The 20,484-nt window shown below is 38.8% G+C and overlaps 1 protein-coding gene across 2 annotated transcripts in view; it reads left to right on the top strand.

The window, feature by feature from the left end:
* Positions 1–20,484, top strand: part of abcb11 (ATP binding cassette subfamily B member 11) — a 168,147-nt gene that overhangs the window by 74,056 nt on the left and 73,607 nt on the right. For both annotated transcript variants that reach the window (XM_062964889.1, XM_062964885.1), the window contains exons 2-6: positions 1,804–1,898; positions 9,412–9,433; positions 12,430–12,480; positions 14,948–14,993; positions 17,340–17,581. In XM_062964889.1, coding sequence (XP_062820959.1) covers positions 1,823–1,898; positions 9,412–9,433; positions 12,430–12,480; positions 14,948–14,993; positions 17,340–17,581 — 437 coding nt within the window. In that variant the 5' untranslated portion in view covers positions 1,804–1,822. The remainder of the gene's footprint in view (positions 1–1,803; positions 1,899–9,411; positions 9,434–12,429; positions 12,481–14,947; positions 14,994–17,339; positions 17,582–20,484) is intronic.

Consider the following 20,484-nt stretch of genomic DNA (forward strand, 5'->3'; position numbering starts at 1 on the left):
GCAGTTACCTTCCCACCGGAGCGGTACCTATTGATCTACTCACATTGGCATGTTTTCGAACTGCTAGGTTGGCAGAAGCTGGAGCTAACAGCGGCCGCTCATGCCCCTCCCGGGGTTTGAACCTGGGACCTTTCGGTCTGCAAGTTCAGCAGCTCAGCGCTTTAACACACTTCGTTACCGGGACTCCTTGGCTAAATTACCTTCCCAAAATTAGGGTCCACATTAGATTCACATAATACATTAATCTTAGTGCTGAGCCAAAGCAAAAGGGGAAGCTGCTTCAGGAGCAGATGGAGGTCTGCATGAGGGATGCTATCTCTAATTTATTTGCCATGACTCAATGCTATGCAATCCTGGGATTTGTAATTTGATGAGGCATCGGTAGTTTTTGGCAGCTCCCTTTGTGTGTGTGTGTGTGTGTGTGTGTCAGGTGCAATGGGAGTTGCTTCTGGAGTGAGAGAACTGGCCGTCTGCAAGGACGTTGCCCAGGGGACGCCCGGATGTTTTGATGTTTTACCATCCTTGTGGGAGGCTTCTCTCATGTCCCCGCATGGAGCTGGAGCTGATAGAGGGAGCTCATCCGCGCTCTCCCCGGGTGGGATTCGAACCTGGCAGCCTTCAGGTCAGCAACCCAACCTTCAAGTCACAAGGCTTTTATCCCCTAGGCCACCGGAGGATCCCATGATCCTGGACTATAGCCTTCATGGACCCATTGCAATGAACCAGGGCAGTTAAAGTGGATTCATTCTTCAGTATAGGTATATTCCAAGGTTTTCTTTTCCATTGCTGTAAGCTTTGGAGTTTTGTTTTTAAAGAAAGAATTATAAGCAGGCAGCCACTGTTATGAGCATCTTTTTTGGCCAAATTACAAAGAGTGCGCATTTTGCTGCTGAGCATTGCATTTGCCAGCAAATATTCTTTTTTTTTTTTTTGGTTTCAGGGTTTTGAAAATTGAGGTGCACATTTAGATTTGATGGCACATTAGACTTGAGTAAATATGGGCATATTTAGACACTTGACGTGTATGTCTTTTATTACTTTCTGTTGCAGAAAATCCCCAAACAGGTTAATTTTCCTTATTGGGGATGCTTGAGACTAGAGATTTTTTGGATTTTGACATTGGGGTTGGGATTGGAATACCTGTGTTTGCATATACAGTAGAGTCTCACTTATCCAACATAAACGAGCTGGCAGAACATTGGATAAGCGAATATGTTGGAAAATAAGGAGGGATTAAGGAAAAGCCTATTAAACATCAAATTAGGTTATGATTTTAAAAATTAAGCACCAAAACATCATGTTATACAACAAATTTGATAGAAAAAGTAGTTCAATACACAATAATGTTATGTTGCAATTACTGTATTTATGAATTTAGCTCCAAAATATCACGATATATTGAAAACATTGACTACAAAAATGGCTTGGATAATCCAGAAGCTTGGACAACCGAGGCTTGGATAAGTGAGACTCTACTGTATTGATTGGACGTGATGTTCGACACTGACAAAATTAAGACTGGGGGATTTTTAACACAAGAAAACAAATAAGTAAATCATTAAATGAAACGTAAACACACAGGATTTCCTGAGTTCTACTGGAAAAGCCATTTGGCTTAGGAAAGTGCCAAGGCTAGAGAAAACTGTCATATGAAAAATTGTTTTTATTGTTTTATCGCTGTTATTGTATTTTTATGTCGGGCATGGCCCCATGTAAGCCGCTCCGAGTCCCTCCGGGGAGATGGGGCAGGGTATAAAAATAAAGTTATTATTATATATATTATTATTATTAATTTATTAATAGAAAACTGAAGAAGCAGACCATGCCTGAACCAGTCACCTTGTGCAGCATTAAAAAAATTGGAGAAGACAACTATGCCTTTGAATCAGATGAATCACGTAAGATATTTCACATTTTAGACTTCAAACATGTGTAATGGAGTTCTGGATATGCTTGTTCACATCCTTCCCTGGCTATGTTTTTGGGAAAGTATTCACTTTATTTCAAATAAAGTGAAATGGTACAAATAGTTTGAATCAGGCATGTGGCTAACAAAATGGGGATGTTGTCCCCAATAAGAATTCTGCCCCCACCCAAAATTTTCCTTTTGTTCCCAAATTTCTAGTGTTGCAGTAACTTAAATGTTAATGATAGATTAATATGCACAGTTAAGGCACCCAAAGAAAAGGGGCAGGCAAATCTATGGTGAATGTAACCACAGCAAATATGAGATTTCTTGGTGTGAACAATTTTTCTCTTTTCAATACTAGAAATGTGGGGACTGAAGGAAAATGTTCATGGGAAGGATGCTTTCATTCCGCTTACCCTATAGCTGCACCAATGGTATACATACACATGTCCTGAATTCCAAAGCAATCCTCCTGCCAGGGAAATAATATTTATTCTTGGAATGCTTTGAAAGTGTCTTTATCCTTAGACAAGTTCTTTTTTCCTAAAGGGATATACCATATGTGCCTAGATAACAAGCAGAGACAGGAAAAGGAGTGGGAAGCATGATGACGCTAATGCTATTTCTAAACAGCTGTAGGCAATGAATTCCAGACACGGCAATAGCATACAATCTGCCATGGAGAGCTAAGTGAGCCATTCCCACTTCTGAGGAATCTGTGAAAACCAGGATTCATTCCAAGGGCTGGGGATGTTTTGGGTTTAATCAAATGCTTATAATTCTTTCCATGAAAGGATCACTATAAGGGGCCATTGCAGAAGTCATTTGAGACTTTAACTATAACTCAATAGACAAGGGTTCGAATTCCTTTTCAGTGATAGAAACTCACCAGGTGAACCTGGGCAAGCCACACTCCTTCAGCCTCAAACGAAGGCAACAGCAAATCTCCCTCTGAACAAATCTTGCCAAGAAAATATCATGATAGAGTTGCCTTAAAGGTAAAGGTTTTCCCCTGACGTTAAGTCCAGTCGTGACCGACTCTGGGGGTTGGTGCTTAACTCCATTTCTAAGCCGAAGAGCCGGCGTTGTCCGTAGACACCTCCAAGGTCATGTGGCCGGCATGACTGCGTGGAGCGCCTTTACCTTCCCGCTGAATCGGTACCTATTGATCTACTCACATTGGCATATTTTCGAACTGCTAGGTTGGCAGGAGCTGGAGCTAGCAGTGGGCGCTCATTCCGCTCCAGGATTTGAACCTGGGACCTTTTGGTCCCAAGTTCAGCAGCTCAGCGCTTTAACGCTGATAGAGTTGCCTTAGGATTGCCTTAAGATGAAAATGACTTGAAGGTGCACAACACCTCTATAAAATGACAGTGAAAAGACTGCATTTCACTATTCTTAAATATGGGACCAATAGTTGCTGACCTGCAACCCATAAATGATCAAGCTACAAAGTTTATCAGATCCATACCTCACAACCTCTGAGGATGCCTGCCATAGATGTGGGCGAAACGTCAGGAGAGAATACTTCTGGAACATGGCCACACAGCCCGAAAGACATACAACAACCCTGTTTATCTGATTTATTCAGAATCAAAATGACAAAGGCAAGATCAAGAAAAAGAACAGATCAAAAACACATCAAGATATTTGGAGTACAGTGTTCCCTCACTTATCGCTGGAGTTAGGTTCCAGGACCACCCGCAATAAGTGAAAATCCACAAAGTAGGGATGCTATATTTATTTTAATATTTACACATTATTTAGTAGTTATACATTATTTTAAGTTTTTATCAACCAATTGTATGTTGATAAATTGCCTCTTTCTCCTCCCGTTGCCACTTGGGCTCCTTTTCTTTCCCTTTGGCTTCTCCTTCCTCCCTTCCTTAGGCTGAAAATTGTAATTTTTAATGTTTCATAATAGTCTTTTAGAGTTTATTGAAAAACTGCAAAACAATGAATCCACGAAAAGTGAACCACGAAGTAGTGAGGGAACACTGTATACTTTAAGATTAATTAAAGTATTGCCAGTGGAAAGTTCTGACAATTGTTTTTTTTTTCTGGAAAGCATACCTGGAAATGTAGATTTCTTTATTTACCAGGTTATGTAACTATGCAATAAATTCTGTCCCAACTCCCCCAATCCCCATTTACCAGGAAGCAGCTGCTGCTTGACATATAATATAATGCTGCTACTCCTTCTTTCTAGTTCTCTGAAACAGGTTATACTCCTCTGTTACTTCATTCCAATCATGAGACTCATCCCACCAGGTTTCAGTGATGTCTACATCATATGTGTTTTGCTATGTCAAAGGTTCAATTTCATCCTGTTTATTTCTCATGCTATGTGCATCAATATAGCTATATCTAAGACCAAGGGACATTCCCCCTAGCTGCTTATATAAGGTTTTTTCTTCTCCGTTTTGGGTTCTTGTGCGATTTGCCCCATTCTCTATGTAATACTCAGTCCATTATCTCTAGTTCTTGATGAGATCCTGCCCTCAAGAATACTATCTCTTTCAGTTTAAAGTCCCCCTGATCCAGGTGAGACTCTTAGTAAAAACATTCCTGCCAACTACTGTGAGGTGCAATCCATCACTTACTAGACATCTATCTTCTTGAAACTGAAGACCATGGTCCAAAAACTGTCCCTGATAGCACCATCAGCAGAGCCAGTTGCTCACCTCCACTATTCTTCTCTTCCTTCCTAGGCCATATCCTTCAACTGGGAAAAGAGACAGAATGACAATCTGTGCATCTAGGTCCATTGGCGTCTTGCCTTTTAATCCCTTGTGATATCGAAGGTTATGTCTTACGGTGTCATTAGTTTTCATGTAGACCAAAAGGGAAGGATATGTGTGACCACATACCTCTCAAGTCATTCTGTCATTTTCATAAACCACTATTTATATTCCTCTCAGCAGGGAGTCTCCTACCACCTTACTTACTTACTTACTTACTTAGGTGATCCCTCATAGTTCGAGGATGATTGTCTTCCACCTTGGGGGTGTGTCCGTAGATGGCTGAAGAGACCTATTCTTGATCTGCATATTCTCCCGCAGTGAGGACATCGGTTTCCAGGTGGAAGGCGGTCCCGGTCAGGGTTAGCTTGACTCTCCTTCCTCTTGGCACGTTTCTCCCTTAAGCCCTCCATTTGTGCCTCTTCGAACTCCGCAGCACTGCTGGTCACAGCTGACTTCCAATTAGAGCGCTCAAGGGCCAGGGCTTCCCAGTTCTCAGTGTCTATGCCACAGTTTTGAAGGTTGGCTTTAAGCCCATCTTTAAATCTCTTTTCCTGCCCACCAACAATACGTTTCCCATTCTTGAATTCGGAGTAGAGCAACTGCTTTGGGAGACGGTGATCAGGCATTCGGACAATGTGGCCAGTCCAGCGGAGTTGATAGCGTAGGAGCATCACTTCAATGCTGGTGGTCTTTGCTTCTTCCAGCACGCTGACATTTGTCCGCCTGTCTTCCTAAAAGATTTGCAGGATTTTTCTGAGACAATGGTTATGGAAATGCTCCAGGAGTTGGGTGTGATGTCTGTAGACCGTCCACGTTTCGCAGGCGTAGAGCAGGGTTGGGAGGATAATGGCTTTGTAAACAAGCACCTTGGTATCTCTACGGATGTCCCGGTCATCAAACACTCTCTGCTGCATTCTGCTGCACTCGCGGAGCTCAGACGGCATTGTATTTCAGTGTCAATGTTGACTTTTGTGGAAAGGTGGCTGCCAAGGTAGCGGAAATGGTCAACATTTTCTAATGTTACACTGTTAAGCTGTATTCCTGGCTTTGCAGAGGGATCAGCTGGTGCCTGTTGGAAGAGCACTTTGGTTTTCTCAATGTTCAGTGAGAGGCCGAGCTTCTCGTATGCTTCTGCAAAGGTGTTTAGAGTGGCTTGTAGGTCTTCTTCTGAATGCGCACAGACTACGTTGTCATCAGCATATTGGAGTTCTATAACAGATGTTGTGGTGACCTTGGTTTTGGCTCTCAGTCTGCTGAGGTTAAATAGCTTGCCATCTGTCCGATAGATGATTTCCACTCCGGTAGGAAGCTTCCCATCAAGGTGAAGTATCATAGCGATGAAGATGGAAAATAAGGTAGGGGCAATAATACATCCCTGCTTGACACCTGATTCCACCTTAAATGGGTCACTTTGGGAGCCGTTGCTGTCCAAGACTGTTGCCATCATGTCATCATGGAGGAGCCGCAGGATGTTCACAATTTGTCAGGGCACCCGACAAATGTCTGGGAATTCATAGATGCCCTTCTCTATTCTGAATCTCCCAAGGGCACTTGCACATTCCCTGAGGACACACATTGTTGCCCTTCTTACTGTTCCTCATCATCACTAATAAAAGAGAGAGCTTCACATTGATTCTGTGGTTGTAAATGCCCAGAATGATCCCTGGTTCTTTTTCACATTCCTCCATGTGTCTACTTCTTGTATTTCACGTAGACATTTGTTAAAAAGTAATACGAACCCAAGACTTTATTTTGAAGCATTTTAATGTCAGCGAGGTCAGCATTTTAGATTTTTGAGCAATGTTACAAAACATTAGGCAGTCATTAGCCATTAGAAGCAAAGTTACTCACGAGTGATGACAAGGAATTGTTACATGCTTTTTAAAAAGATGGTAAGTAATGCTTACATTAAAGAATGCTGACTCGTCCTAACTTAAGGACTTCATCAGACAGGGGTTTCCTCCACTGCCCTGTGGTTTCCCCCGTTTCACCCCGGCTTCTGGGTCTCCATCTGACGAGGTTCTAAGAAAGAGGAAGAAGGAGTCCAGCAGCAATAAGAGGGAAAAGTGGGCGAGAGACGTAGAACTGACATATTAGTGATAATATTGTGGCTGTACACATTTGTTTCTTTGGGAACCAAACCAGTTAAAAGGCAGGAACAAATAATATTAAATTTAATAATTGTTTTTGGAGGGCTTGATTGTATACATGGACATGGGATTATTTCTCAGAATTATTTTTTGGGGGGGGGGGATCACTACGTACAGTAGAGTCTCACTTATCCAACATTCACTTATCCAACTTTCTGGATTATCCAACACATTTTGTAGTCAATGTTTTCAATACATCATGATATTTTGGTGCTAAATTCGTAAATACAGTAATTACTACGTAGCATTACTGCATATTGAACTACCTTTCTGTCAAATTTGTTGTATAATATGATGTTTTGGTGTTTAATTTGTAAAATCATAACCTAATTTGGTGTTTAATAGGCTTCTCCTTAATCTCTCCTTATTATCCAACATATTCGCTTATCCAGCGTTCTGCCGGCCCATTTATGTTGCATAAGTGAGACTCTACTGTACCTGTATTACCTTTTTCAGTTTTGTACTATCCTGTCCTTGACTTGATATTATCTCTAAAATTTTGTATTGTTTTTTCTGCCATATTGTTATGGTATAATGCTGCTTTAGAAGGCATTTGATAAACCTCTTGTTAGATGTTTTTGAGAGAGTATAAATGGAATAGCAGGATAACAAGATCAACGTGAATAATTAAAGTTTTCATATCAGGAGTGACTTGAGAAACTGCAAGTCACTTCTGGTGTGAGAGAATTGGCCATCTGCAAGGATGTTGCCCAGGGGATACCTGGATGTTCGATGTTTTGCCATCCTTTTGGAAGCTTCTCTCATGTCCCCGCATGGGGAGCTGGACCTGACAGACAGGAACTCAACCCACTCTCCCCAGATTCGAACCACTGACCTTTCGGTAAGCAGTTCTGTAGGCACAAGGGTTTAACCCATTGTGCCACCGAGGGCTCCAACATAACAGTAATGTATAGATACAGTAGAGTCTCACTTATCCAACACTCGCTTATCCAACATTCTGGATTATCCAACACATTTTTGTAGTCAATGTTTTCAATACATCGTGATATTTTGGTGCTAAATTCGTAAATACAGTAATTACTACGTAGCATTACTGCATATTGAACTACTTTTTCTGTCAAATGTGTTGGATAACATGATGTTTTGGTGCTTAATTTGTAAAATCGTAACCTAATTTGATGTTCAATAGGCTTTTCCTTAATGCCTCCTTATTATCCAACATATTCATTTATCCAATGTTCTGCTGGTCCGTTTATGTTGGATAAGTGAGACTCTACTGTAATAGTTAATTGTGTTGTCAAAGGATTTCATGGCCGGAATCACAGGGTTGTTGTGTGTTTTCTGGGCTGTATAGCCATGTTTCAGAAGTATTCTCTCCTGACCTTTCACCCACATCTATGTCAGGCATCCTCAGAGGTTGTGAGATATACACCCCACAACCTCTGAGGATGCCTGCCATAGATGTGGGCGAAACGTCAGGAAAGAATACTTCTGGAACATGGCCATAAAGCCCGGAAAACACATAACATAGCAGTGTTCTTATGCTTTTTAGGAATATAGTCAAATGTTTGATTAGTACAGTAAAGTCTCACTTATCCAACCTAAACGGGCCGTCAGAACGTTGGATAAGCTGATATGTTGGATAATAAGGAGAAATTAAGAAAAAGTCTATTAAACATCAAAATAGGTTATGATTTTATAAATTAAGCACCAAAACATCATGTTACACAACAAATTTGACAGAAAAAGTAGTTCATTACACATTAATGCTATGTAGTAATTACTGTATTTACAAATTTAGCACCAAAATATCACAATGCATTGCAAACATTGACTACAAAAATGCGTTGGATAATCCAGAACGTTGGATAAGTGAATGTTGGATAAGTGAGACTCTACTGTACTGGTAAATGAACTGAAAACAAATGAAACTCTAAAGGTTGGACATGGAAAGACAAGTATATGTTTCAATTAGACAAATATATGGTGAAGGGACCTGCCTTTTGCTAAGTCAAAACATTTGCCTTCTCATCCCACTTATATTGAATTTTGTGTTTGACAGGAGTTAGTATTGCCTGGATCTGGGACCTCTTCTGCTCTGTCATTAAACTATGGCCCTTTACCTATTGGAAACTAAACTACAGTAGGGTCTCACTTATCCAACATTCACTTATCAAATGTTCTGGATTATCCAATGCATTTTTGTAGTCAATGTTTTTAATACATCATGATATTTTGGTGCTACATTTGTAAATACAGTAATTATTACATAGCATTACTGTGTATTGAACTACTTTTTCTGTCAAATTTGTTGTCTAACATGATGTTTTAGTGCTTCATTTGTAAAATCATAATTTAACTTGATGTTTAATAGGCTTTTCCTTAATGCCTCCTTATTATCCAACATATTCGCTTATCCAACATTCTGCCGGCCTGTTTATGTTGGATAAGTGAGACTCTACTGTATATCCATTTCAATTTTATTGACCTGTTTTATACATTAGTTTCACATTATCCCAGCTTGATCCAGACTATTTAACATGTGGATATTTCATAAAGTACTGTATTCATAATGACATAATTTTGCATGAGCGGTGATTGCATTTTCAATAAATTTTAATTATAGGTTTTTTTTGTTTCCCAACAGATAATGGCATCATTAAATCAGAGTAAGTAATGCAAATCTTTATAGATGAAGTATTAAGTGTTATAAGAGAAACTTAAGACGAATGAAATGGATGAAACAAATATCGCACACATCTCTAGTTTCCAGTCCTTTAAACTTTTTTCTCTCCTACCTAAATAAATAAATAAAATTATCAAAATACTTCTGCAAAAATTGGGTTTTCCCTTTAACCTACTGGTTCCTCTCTTATTTGTGAGTGGTGAACTTTTATCTATATAAGGATGCACATGTGGAGAATTAAATTTGCTTTTAGATGGGTTCGTAGAAACTATATTTCTTAATCCATTGATAATGTCAAGCAAAGATCTTTTTGCTCAGTTGAGTTCGTTTTCCTTTCCTTTTCCTTTGGAAACTGCATGGCTACTGAGAAAGGATTAGGGCGTTATACTTTTAATAATAATAAAAAATATTAAAATAACAATAATAATAATAATAATAATAATAATAATAATAATTTTATTCTTGTACCCCGCCTCTATCTCCCCGCAGGGACTCAGGGTGGCTTACAAATGCAAAACAAACATACATAAAACATCAAATACCGAAAACGCATGAATGAAAAATTAAAACATACGATTAAAATCAAACCATTAATAAGACAAAGTTAAAACGCAGCAAAAAACATAAGGATGGGCTGATCAAAGTACACTAAGTGAGACTTGTAAACATGGAGGAAGTTAAAAGTGCTATAAGAACATGGGGGAGAACCCAAAAGTGAGTTGAACCCTGAGGCTATATAGAAAAATTACCCATGAGGATGCAACCGATCAAGAATAACAATTTGTACAATAATTTAACATTCAAGAGGGTAGTACTTATTCAAAAGCCTTTTACTTTTAAAAGCAATATGCTTTTGAAATTGCTTTTAATTCAAGTTTTATAATGTTGGTTGTTTAATTCTGTTTTGATAGTGTAATGTGCTGCTTTTTTTATTCTATCACATTAAATTATTTTGAGAGTTATGTTTGATTTTGGGTTTTGCGAGAAAGAGGAATAGAAATTAATCAACTGAATAAATTTTCAACAGTTAAAAAGCAGTCATTAATCTGACTTGGCTAAACTGTATTATTGCACAACGGATGTCAGTCAAGGAAAAAGCCAGACCACAACAAACAATAAATGACAGGATAATTCAAGAGAAATATGCCACAGTGTCAATCTGGAAATGTCAGTCTGCCTGATCCTGCATTGTGTTGATTGTGCTGGAAATTATTACTACAGAGTAATAATTCAGCCAAACTGTGGCCCTTGGTCTCATATAAGAATATTCTGTCTTTGAGTATGGGAAAGTGACTAATTCAGATTATGTTGATGAAAAATATGCTTCATTCTCCTGGAGTTTGGCCAAATGGCTGGGCTTGTTCAGAAGATGTTCCACTGAAGCCAATAAACTGCTTGGTGAAAACGGCATCAGCAATTACCGTATATACTCGAGTATAAGCCGACTCAAATATAAGCCGAGGCACCTAATTTTACCACAAAAAACTGGGATAACTTATTGATTTGAGTATAAGTCGAGGATGGGAAATGCAGCAGCTATGGGTAAATTTCAAAATAAAAATAGATATCAATAAAAATTCATTAATTGAGGCATCAGTAGGTTAAATGTTTTTGAATATTTACCGTATTTCAAAGAAAAACAATAAACTAGCTCTATAAGTGGAAAAGTAGGGGCAATAAAAACAATATGATATCAACAATAACAATAACAACAACAACAACAAAAACTTCATTTGGATCTCACCCTATCTCCCCATGGGGACTCAGGCCGGCTTCCAACATAATAACAGGCAAACATTCAATGCTTATATAAACAATGCAGAGCTAGATATAGATCTATAATTATATATACTATTTTCACATATGCATTTCCCCCTGAAATGTTTGCAAATCCCCCATCTCTGTGTGTGTGTGTGTGTGTGTGCATTTCCCTCCTGTAATATAGGTAGGTAAGAATATATTCATATTTATCCAGGCATCTCTCTTTATATATAAAATTAATGTATATAGATAGATACACATATAAAAGTACATAGAGATGGCAAAAGCTTGAAAGGGGTTAATGCCTATATATCTGTAGGAGAGTTTTACAAATATTTCAGGGGGAAATGCTTACATAAGATTAATGAATATATATTTTTCTTCTTCCTGACTTGCAAGAGTGTTTCCCTTTTCAAAACATTCCCTTCATTAAGAGCGGGAGGCTTTGGAAAAGTAAACACACTGATAAGTGGAGAAGAGAGAAATAGATCACATATTGCAAGCAATAGCCTGCAGGCTCCATTGCCTACCTTGACCCGATTTTAAGCCGAGGGAGGCTTTTTCAGCTCATAAATAAAGGCTGAAAAACTCGGCTTATCTTCGAGTATATACGGTAAGTCACTGGATCATGACAGCTGGCATTTGGGGCTCATGGGAGTGAGTTGAAACAATGGGTCTTGCCTAGGATGCTCTAGTGCTAGGACTGGTTCTGGGGAAATCTTTTTGGTAAGAATATGGATTAAATCTTTTTTTGATAACATATAATGTCTATCTGAAATAAACACTTGTTGCAGCATTTCCCACTCTCCAATAAATCCTAGTATAGTTTAATGATGTCCTCAATGAAATGTCACAAAATGCCAATATGATAACATGGTAATGGTTATGGTTAAAATAAAAGTGATGAACATTATGGAGCTGGTCTCATGTGAGAAGTCTCTTACATGTTCTTTTGTCCTGATGTCCCACTAACATGTTTCCCATCAGTATTCCATTAGACCAGTGGTTCTCAACCTGTGGGTCCCCAAATGTTTTGGCCTACAACTCCCAGAAATCCCAGCCAGTTTACCAGCTGTTAGGATTTCTGGGAGTTGAAAGCCAAAACACCCAGGGACACACAGGTTAAGAACCACTGCATTAAACATTGGGTCAGCAAACTAAATACATCTTTGGTCCAATCCAACATGGCTCATCTTATGTCATTCTTCCCTTCTACAGGTATTTCCATAAAAGAAAGGAGACTTCAGAGAACAATGCAAAGGGGACCAAGTAGGTTAAACTCTTTTATCTTCTATGCAAGCCTTTTTGAAGTGAAAGATATTTAATTTCTAAGGAAGCTTCTGCACTATTATATCTGGGGAAAATGTGTAGGTACTGTATAGATAAAACTCGTCAACTGTAGTCTAAATGAATGAATTTTACCATTGCTGAAGGTACAATATTGAAGAATTAAGCCAGAGCCAATTAGTTCCCTCTTGTTAAAGTTTCCCCTGTTCCCTACATCTATATATATAAAAGGGTAATGAAATTTCGGCCTAGGACAAAACAACAAAACTACACATCCCAGAAACAATAAACTTGGCAGCACAATCCCTCATCCATGCCTCTACGTTCATACAACAAAAAGAAAAGGAAAATAAAGTCCTAATTAGAGGGAGAGGAATAATTGTTTTTACCCAATTGCTGCCAGTTAGAAGGCTAAGCTCCGCCTACTTGATCTCCTAGCAACCCACTTAGCCCAGGGGACAGGCAGAGTTAGGCCTCACTTAGGCCTCTTCCACACTGCCTATAAAATGCTGATTATCTGATTTTAACTGGATTATATGGCAGTGTAGACTCAAGGTCCTTCCACACAGCTATATAACCCATTTATAATGGACTTAATGTCAGGAGAAAACCTTACCCTTTACCTTAACTACCACCAATTCCTCAATACTTTATTTCCCATACCACCATACTTCGCCACAGCAATGCGTGGCCGGGCAATGCTAGTTGGCAATAAAGAAGGTGGCCTCTTCGTGCACTGAGATCTCTCTAGGCCAGTTGTTCCCAGTCTTTGGCCTTCCATGTGTTTTGGATTTCAGCTCGCAGAATTCCTGACAGATGGCCACATTTGCTGCGGTTTCTTGGATGTCAAACATCTGGAGAACCAAAGGCTGGAAAACACTGCAGTAGACCATCTTTTCCCTCCCCCCCCCCCCCCCCCACGTAAGTTTTATTCCAAATCTATGAAGAATAGTGAAAGGTACAAGAGTGGATATAGAACAGGGGCATTTTTAACATCTTAGTCTTCTTCCATTGCTATATAATACAAAAAAGTTTATATGATGTTGAAAAAGAAAAGGGGAAGAAAACATTTCTAATCTAAAACGCAAGATAGAAAAGCAGGTGCACAATGCTTTGAAAAGAAATAGAAAAATTGAGAAAGAGAAAATAGAAAGCCTCAACGCTTCCTACCCTGTCTCTGCTGTCTTCTTCATAATCAAATAATCTATTATTTTTGTTATAAGACTTCTTATCTCTGGTAGATTAACTTTCCAGCATCCCTTGGATATCATTGGGGATCCTGGTTTTTGTTATTCCTAGAATCATAGAATAGTAGAGTTGGAAGAGATCTCATGGGCCATTCAGTCCAACCCCCTGCAAGAAGCAGGAAAATCTCATTCAAAGCACCCCCAACAGATGGCCATCCAGCCTCTGCTTAAAAGCCTCCAAAGAAGGAGCCTCCACCACAGCCCGGGGGAGAGAGTTCCACTGCCGAACAGCTCTCACAGTGAGGAAGTTCTTCCTGATGTTCAGGTGGAATCTCCTTTCCTGTAGTTTGAAGCCATTGTTCCGTGTCCTAGTCTTCAGGGCAGCAGAAAACAAGCTTGCTCCCTCCTCCCTACGACTTCCCCTCACATATTTGTACATGGCTATCATGTCTCCTCTCAGCCTTCTCTTCTGCAGGCTAAACATGCCCAGCTCTTTAAGCAACAAGAGGCTCTGTCCTTGCAGTTCAGGAAGTTGGACTCCATTCTACATATTCTTCTCCACTGCCCACTCTCCCAGGAACTAAGATCAAGCTTGCTATTGCAAGTTCTATATTTTATGAAACATCAAATAGGGCCAGACAAAGTAATCGTGTTTTTAAACTCCCAAGATTTTAACTGTTTCCTCACAGTGACAAGGTTTCTGAATAATGTCTGCAAATTGAATGTATGACAAAAGTGAAGCTTTCTCTTGTATAATGTATACTGTATTTTACACTGCTTTGTTATATATGACAATAAAGTCTTATTGGATTGGATTGGTTGGCCAATAATTGTATCACTGCTTCATGGATGTTGGATTTTGTTTTCTCTTTTAGCAGCTTAGTGCTGACCCAATCCACTCATTCCTTTAAAAAAATGCCCTAGTAATATTTTTACATACTATTCCAACTATCCAGTAGTCCAGTTGACCAACCATGAAAACCTGAGTACCAATGAGTGTCTCAAAATCCTAGAAATGTGTTAGCCACAGATTAGATTGAGTGGATTATGGTAATATGCAGGGAGCAGGTCCCCTTGGGGGCAAAGAGTGGTATATAAATAAAATAAAATAAAATAAATAATATTGACCATTAGGCCAGGAATCCTAGCCAATCCTTTATTTTTTTACAACTATTCCAGCAAAAGGGTTCAAGTATATCCGAAGTGGTAGTGACAACTAAAATGCAATCTTGTGATATTAAGCCTTTTATTTTTTTTAAAAGGAAAGAGAAGAAAAAGGATATCATTCGAGTTGGCTTCTTTCAGCTGGTAATACAATTCTTGATTTTTATATTTCTCAGAAATGATGTAATTTGTTAGACTAAGGATGGATGGATTTCCAGATATTGGGAGAGACTTCTGGTTGCTTCTGAGCACAAGCTCACTCAGCCAAGGAATTTGTGGCACAGTCCTTTCACACAAAAATTCATGTGTGTTCCCAAAAACTTTCTTTCTGTCAGTAGCATTCTTCTATTTTTTAAAAAATGATTATTATTCTGTTGTTGAAGGCTTTCATGGCCGGGATAACAGGGTTGTTGTATGTCTTTCGGGCTGTGTGGCCATGTTCCAGAAGTATTCTCTCCTGACGTTTTGCCCACATCTATGGCAGGCATACCTCACAACCTCTGAGGATGCCTGCCATAGATGTGGGCGAAACGTCAGGAGAGAATACTTCTGGAACATGGCCACACAGCCCGAAAGACATACAACAACCCGATTATTATTCTTATTGTTGTTAGACACTTGGGAAAGCCATAAACCCTTGCTCATCTTCCAAATCTACCTAGTGATTCCCAATGTACTTTCTGTGCATTATAATTTGAAATTATGGTTGTGAACAGTTCTGGAAAATTTACTACCATTTTATAAAATGGTGGGAGGAAGCAAAACTGGGAAGTAGCCACCAAAAAGAGAAATTAAATCCCATGATGACCAATAAACTATTACCCTCATCATGGGACTTTCTTTCTCTTTTTGTTTCTCATTCATGCAAATAACCAAATGTTAAAATAATATTTTCACATTGAAGGCTTTCACAGCCGGAATCACTGAGTTGCTGTGAGTTTTCCAGGCTATATGGCCATGTTCCAGAAGCATTCTCTCCTGACGTTTTGCCCACATCTATGGCAAGAGTCCTCAGAGGTGTGAGGTCTGTTGGAAACTAGGAAAGTGAGGTTTATATATCTCTGGAAAGTCCAGGTTGGGAGAAAGATTCCTGTCTGTTTGAGGCAAGTGTAAATGTTTCAGTTGATCACCTTGATCAGCTTTTAATGGCCTTGCAGATTCAAAACCTGGCTGCTTCCTGCCTGAGGGACCCTGTTTTCAGAGTGTTGTTCTTGATTTACTGTCCTTATTTTAGAGTTTTTAAATACTGGTAGCAAAATTTTGTTCATTTTCATGGTTTTCTCCTTTCTGTTGAAATTGTCTACGTGCTTGTGGATTTTAATGGATTTCAATGGATTTCAATTTCCACATACAGTAGAGTCTTACTTATTCAACATAAACGGGCTGGCAGAACGTTGGATAAGCGAAAATGTTGGATAATAAGGAGGGATTAAGGAAAAGCCTATTAAACATCAAATTACGTTATGATTTTGCAAATTAAGCACCAAAACATCATGTCTTACAACAAATCAACAGAAAAAGCAGTTCAATACACAGTAACGTTATGTAGTACAGTAGAGTCTCACTTATCCAACATAAACGGGCCAGCAGAACGTTGGATAAGTGAATATATTGGATAATAAGGAGGGATTAAGGAAAAGCATCAAATTAGGTTATGATTTTACAAATTAAGCACCAAAACATCATGTTATACAACAAATTTAACAGAAAAAGTAGTTCAATACACAGTAATGCTATGTTTAATTACTGTATTTATGAATTTAGCACCAAAATATCACGATATATTGAAAACATTGACTACAAAAATGCGTTGGATAATCCAGAACGTTGGATAAGTGAATGTTGGATAAGTGAGACTCTACTGTAATACTGTACTTACGAATTTAGCACCAAAACATCACAATGTATTGAAAACACTGACTAAAAAAACATTGACTACTAAAAAAAATTACAAATAAAGATAGAATTGCTTGAAATGAACTTATGGTAACAACATTGTCAAAAGTTAAATTCGTAAAAAACTCAGTCCTGTGAAGATTTTTTTTTAAATCTGTGATCTTTGCCTGCATAGAGAAACAGTTGTGGATGCAGGAGGCAGACTGCATTGGATAATACAGAACGTTGGATAAGCGAATGTTGGATAAGTGAGACTCTACTGTATTGACTAAAATCCCCCCCTTTAAAATCATCTCTTTGGGGAAAATTAAAATAATATAGAAGTCCAGTTGTTTAAATACAGTAACCTAATTTGATGTTTAATAGGTTTTTTCTTAATCTCTCCTTATTATCCAACATATTCGCTTATCCAACGTTCTGTTGGCCCGTTTACGTTGGATAAGCGAGACTCTACTGTACATAGAAACATAATGCTTGTCAAACAATGCATCACTGTAATCTGTTACTCCATTGTTAACAGTGGATAAAGAATGGACAGGCAAGAAATGAAGCAAATAATATTTGTGAATACTTTCTCTCTGTTGTTCCAAATAGTTTAGATTTGCTTCCTCAACCGAGATACTGATGATGGTCTTGGGTAGCATTTGTGCTATTCTTCATGGAGTAGCCCAGCCAGCCATGTTGCTGGTCTTTGGCTTAATGACAGACGCCTTCATTCAATATGATATTGAGAGACAGGAGCTTGCAGACCCCAATAAAGCCTGTGTGAATAATACAATAGTGTGGATCAACAGTTCCCGTCATCAGAATGACAGTAATGCATCAATAAGTTGTGGGTAAGTGAGACAAATGTTTTCTTTCTCTTGTGTTATTAAAGGACATTGGTTAAAGTTGTCTGCCACACAGCTACAGTAGAGTTCCGGTTAACCGACTTCCGGTTAACCGACACTCTGTATTATCCGACGTCCCAGGCCCCTTGGAAGGCGCTCATGCACGTTGCTAGGTAGCTTGCTATCTACCTAGCAACGCGCACAGGCACCTCCCAAGAGGCAGGGCGGCGAGCAGAGAAGCGCCCGTGCGCGTTGCTATGTAGATAGCAAGCTACCTAGCAACGCGCACAGGCGCTTCCCAAGGGGCGGAGCGGTGAGCACTCGGCTTAGGAAGCACCCCTGAGCGTTGTTAGGTAGCTTGTTATCTACCTAGCAACGCGCAGGGCACCTCCCAAGAGGCGGAGCAGAAGCGCTCCTGCACGTTGCTAGGTAGCTTGCTATCTACCTAGCAAAGTGCACGGGACACTTCCTTCAACTGGCTTGCTGGATAATAGGACCTCCCTATTATCCGTCAGATCCAGTTATTCGACATTTGGCCCACCCGTTTATGTCGAATAACCAGGACTCTACTGTACTTAGGAGCTAATCTGATTGATAAGATTATGTTCTTGCTTCCAGCTAGTTGTGATTGTCCCACCGGGGTTGGTAGGCTTCAGCTTGTGTAACTTGGCATTGGATCTGCAGCCTTTATTATTACAATAAATTACCGTATATACTCGAGTATAAGCCAACCTGAATATAAGCCGAGGAACCTAATTTTACCATAAAAACTGGGATAACTTATTGACTCGAGTATAAGCCGAGGGTGGGAAATGCAGCAACTACGGGTAAATTTCAAAATAAAAATAGATAGCAATAAAATTTCATTGACTGAGGCATCAGTAGGTTAAATGTTTTTGAATATTTACCGTATTTCAAAGAAAAACAATAAACTAGCTCTATAAGTGGAAAGGTAGGTGCAACAAAAACAATATGGTATCAACAATAACCTTATAACAACAACAACAACAACAACAACAACAACAACAACAACAACAACAAAACTTCATTTGGATCTCACCCTATCTTCCCATGGGGACTCAGGCCAGCTTCCAACATAGTAACAGGCAAACATTCAATGCTTATATAAACAATGCAGAGCTAGATATAGATCTATAATTATAGATACTAATTTCACATATGCATTTCCCCCTGAAACGTTTGCAAATCCACCCCTCTCTCTATGTATGTGTGTGTGCATTTCCCCTACAATATATTAAGCCCTATATATAGGTAGGTAATAATATATTCATATCTATCCAGACATCTCTCTTTATATAGATATTTGAAGATACTTGCAAACATATGAGGGTAAATTCATATATAAAAATAATGTATATGTATGGCTACTGATGCACAGGTACATGGATCTCTATGTATAAAAGATTTGCAAAGACCTGCAAACATATGAGGGGAAAATTCATATATAAAATTAATGTATATAGGGTTACATATATACACATATAAGGGTACTTAGAGATTGCAAAAGCTTGCAAAGGGTTAATGCCTATATATCTGTAGGAGAATTTAACAAATATTTCAGGGGAAAATGCTTTCATAAGATTAATGAATATATATTTTTCTTCTTCCTGACTTGCAAGGGTGTCTCTCTTTTCAAAACATTCCCTTGATTAAGAGCGAGGGAGGCTTTGCAAAAGAAAACACTGATAAGGGAGGAGAAGAGAGAAATAGATCACATATTGCAAGCAATAGCCTGCAGGCTCCCTTGCCGGCCTTGACCCGATTATAAGCCGGGGGAGGCTTTTTCAGTTCATAAATAAGGGCTGAAAACTCGGCTTATATTTGAGTATATACGGTAATACATTAATTGATGTCCTGTCCAGAACTGGAGCTGTTGCTACTTGTCCATTCAACGTCAATCACTTTTCTCAAAAGCAAACGTTACCACTGAGTCCAGTCAAGCATAGCCAGTTCTCAGGTCATATCAGAAAGTGTCAAAATAAAATACTTCCTTTACTTCCCCCCAATTTGTCTCGATCTACTGTAGTCTTTTTTGTTCTTGGGGTAATGATGATAAATATTGACTTTTGGCAGCTGAAACAATTATGCCCACTTTCAACTACTAATGGTAGAATTTGATGGCTGTAGACAATTGAACTAAATGTAAAATGGACTGATACATTTACTTCTTTGTGATCTCTGGGGTTCATAATGGGCTTCCCTATCCCTCTGCAGAAGTTATTTTGGAACCTTGTAAACCTTGCCAAAGTTTTTTTAACACGGGCCTCTTATCCACATAAGCAAGCTATCCTTAATTTAATTCCAGTAATTATTATTACTCAGGTTTTAAATTGCTGTTGATGTTTTTTAATGTTGCTTTTTGTGGTGTGATGTGGATATGATGTTTTAATTTGCTGATTGTGTTTTAACCCATATTGATCGGGCTTGTCACCATGTGAGCCGCACCGAGTCTCTTTGGGGAGATGGAGGCAGGATACAAAAATAAAGTAGTAGTAGTAGTAGTAGTAGTTGTTGTTGTTATTATTATTATTGGGTGGTTTTTAAAAGCTGTGACTCCAGTCCAAGTAAAATTGTTATTTCGTTACACTAAAACCAATCAGACTTGCGGTACAGTAGAGTCTCACTTACCCAACATAAACGGGCCAGCAGAACGTTGGATAAGCGAATATGTTGGATAATAAGGAGAGATTAACAATAAGCCTATTAAACATCAAAATAGGTTATGATTTTACAAATTAAGAACCAAAACATCATGTTATACAACAAATTTGACAGAAAAAGTAGTTCATTACACATTACTGCTATGTAGTAATTACTGTATTTATGAATTTAGCACCAAAATATCACAATGCATTGAAAACATTGACTACAATAATGCGTTGGATAAT

The sequence above is a fragment of the Anolis carolinensis genome, chromosome 1, assembly GCF_035594765.1.
Source record: "Anolis carolinensis isolate JA03-04 chromosome 1, rAnoCar3.1.pri, whole genome shotgun sequence".
NCBI classification, from domain to species: Eukaryota; Metazoa; Chordata; class Lepidosauria; order Squamata; family Dactyloidae; genus Anolis; species Anolis carolinensis.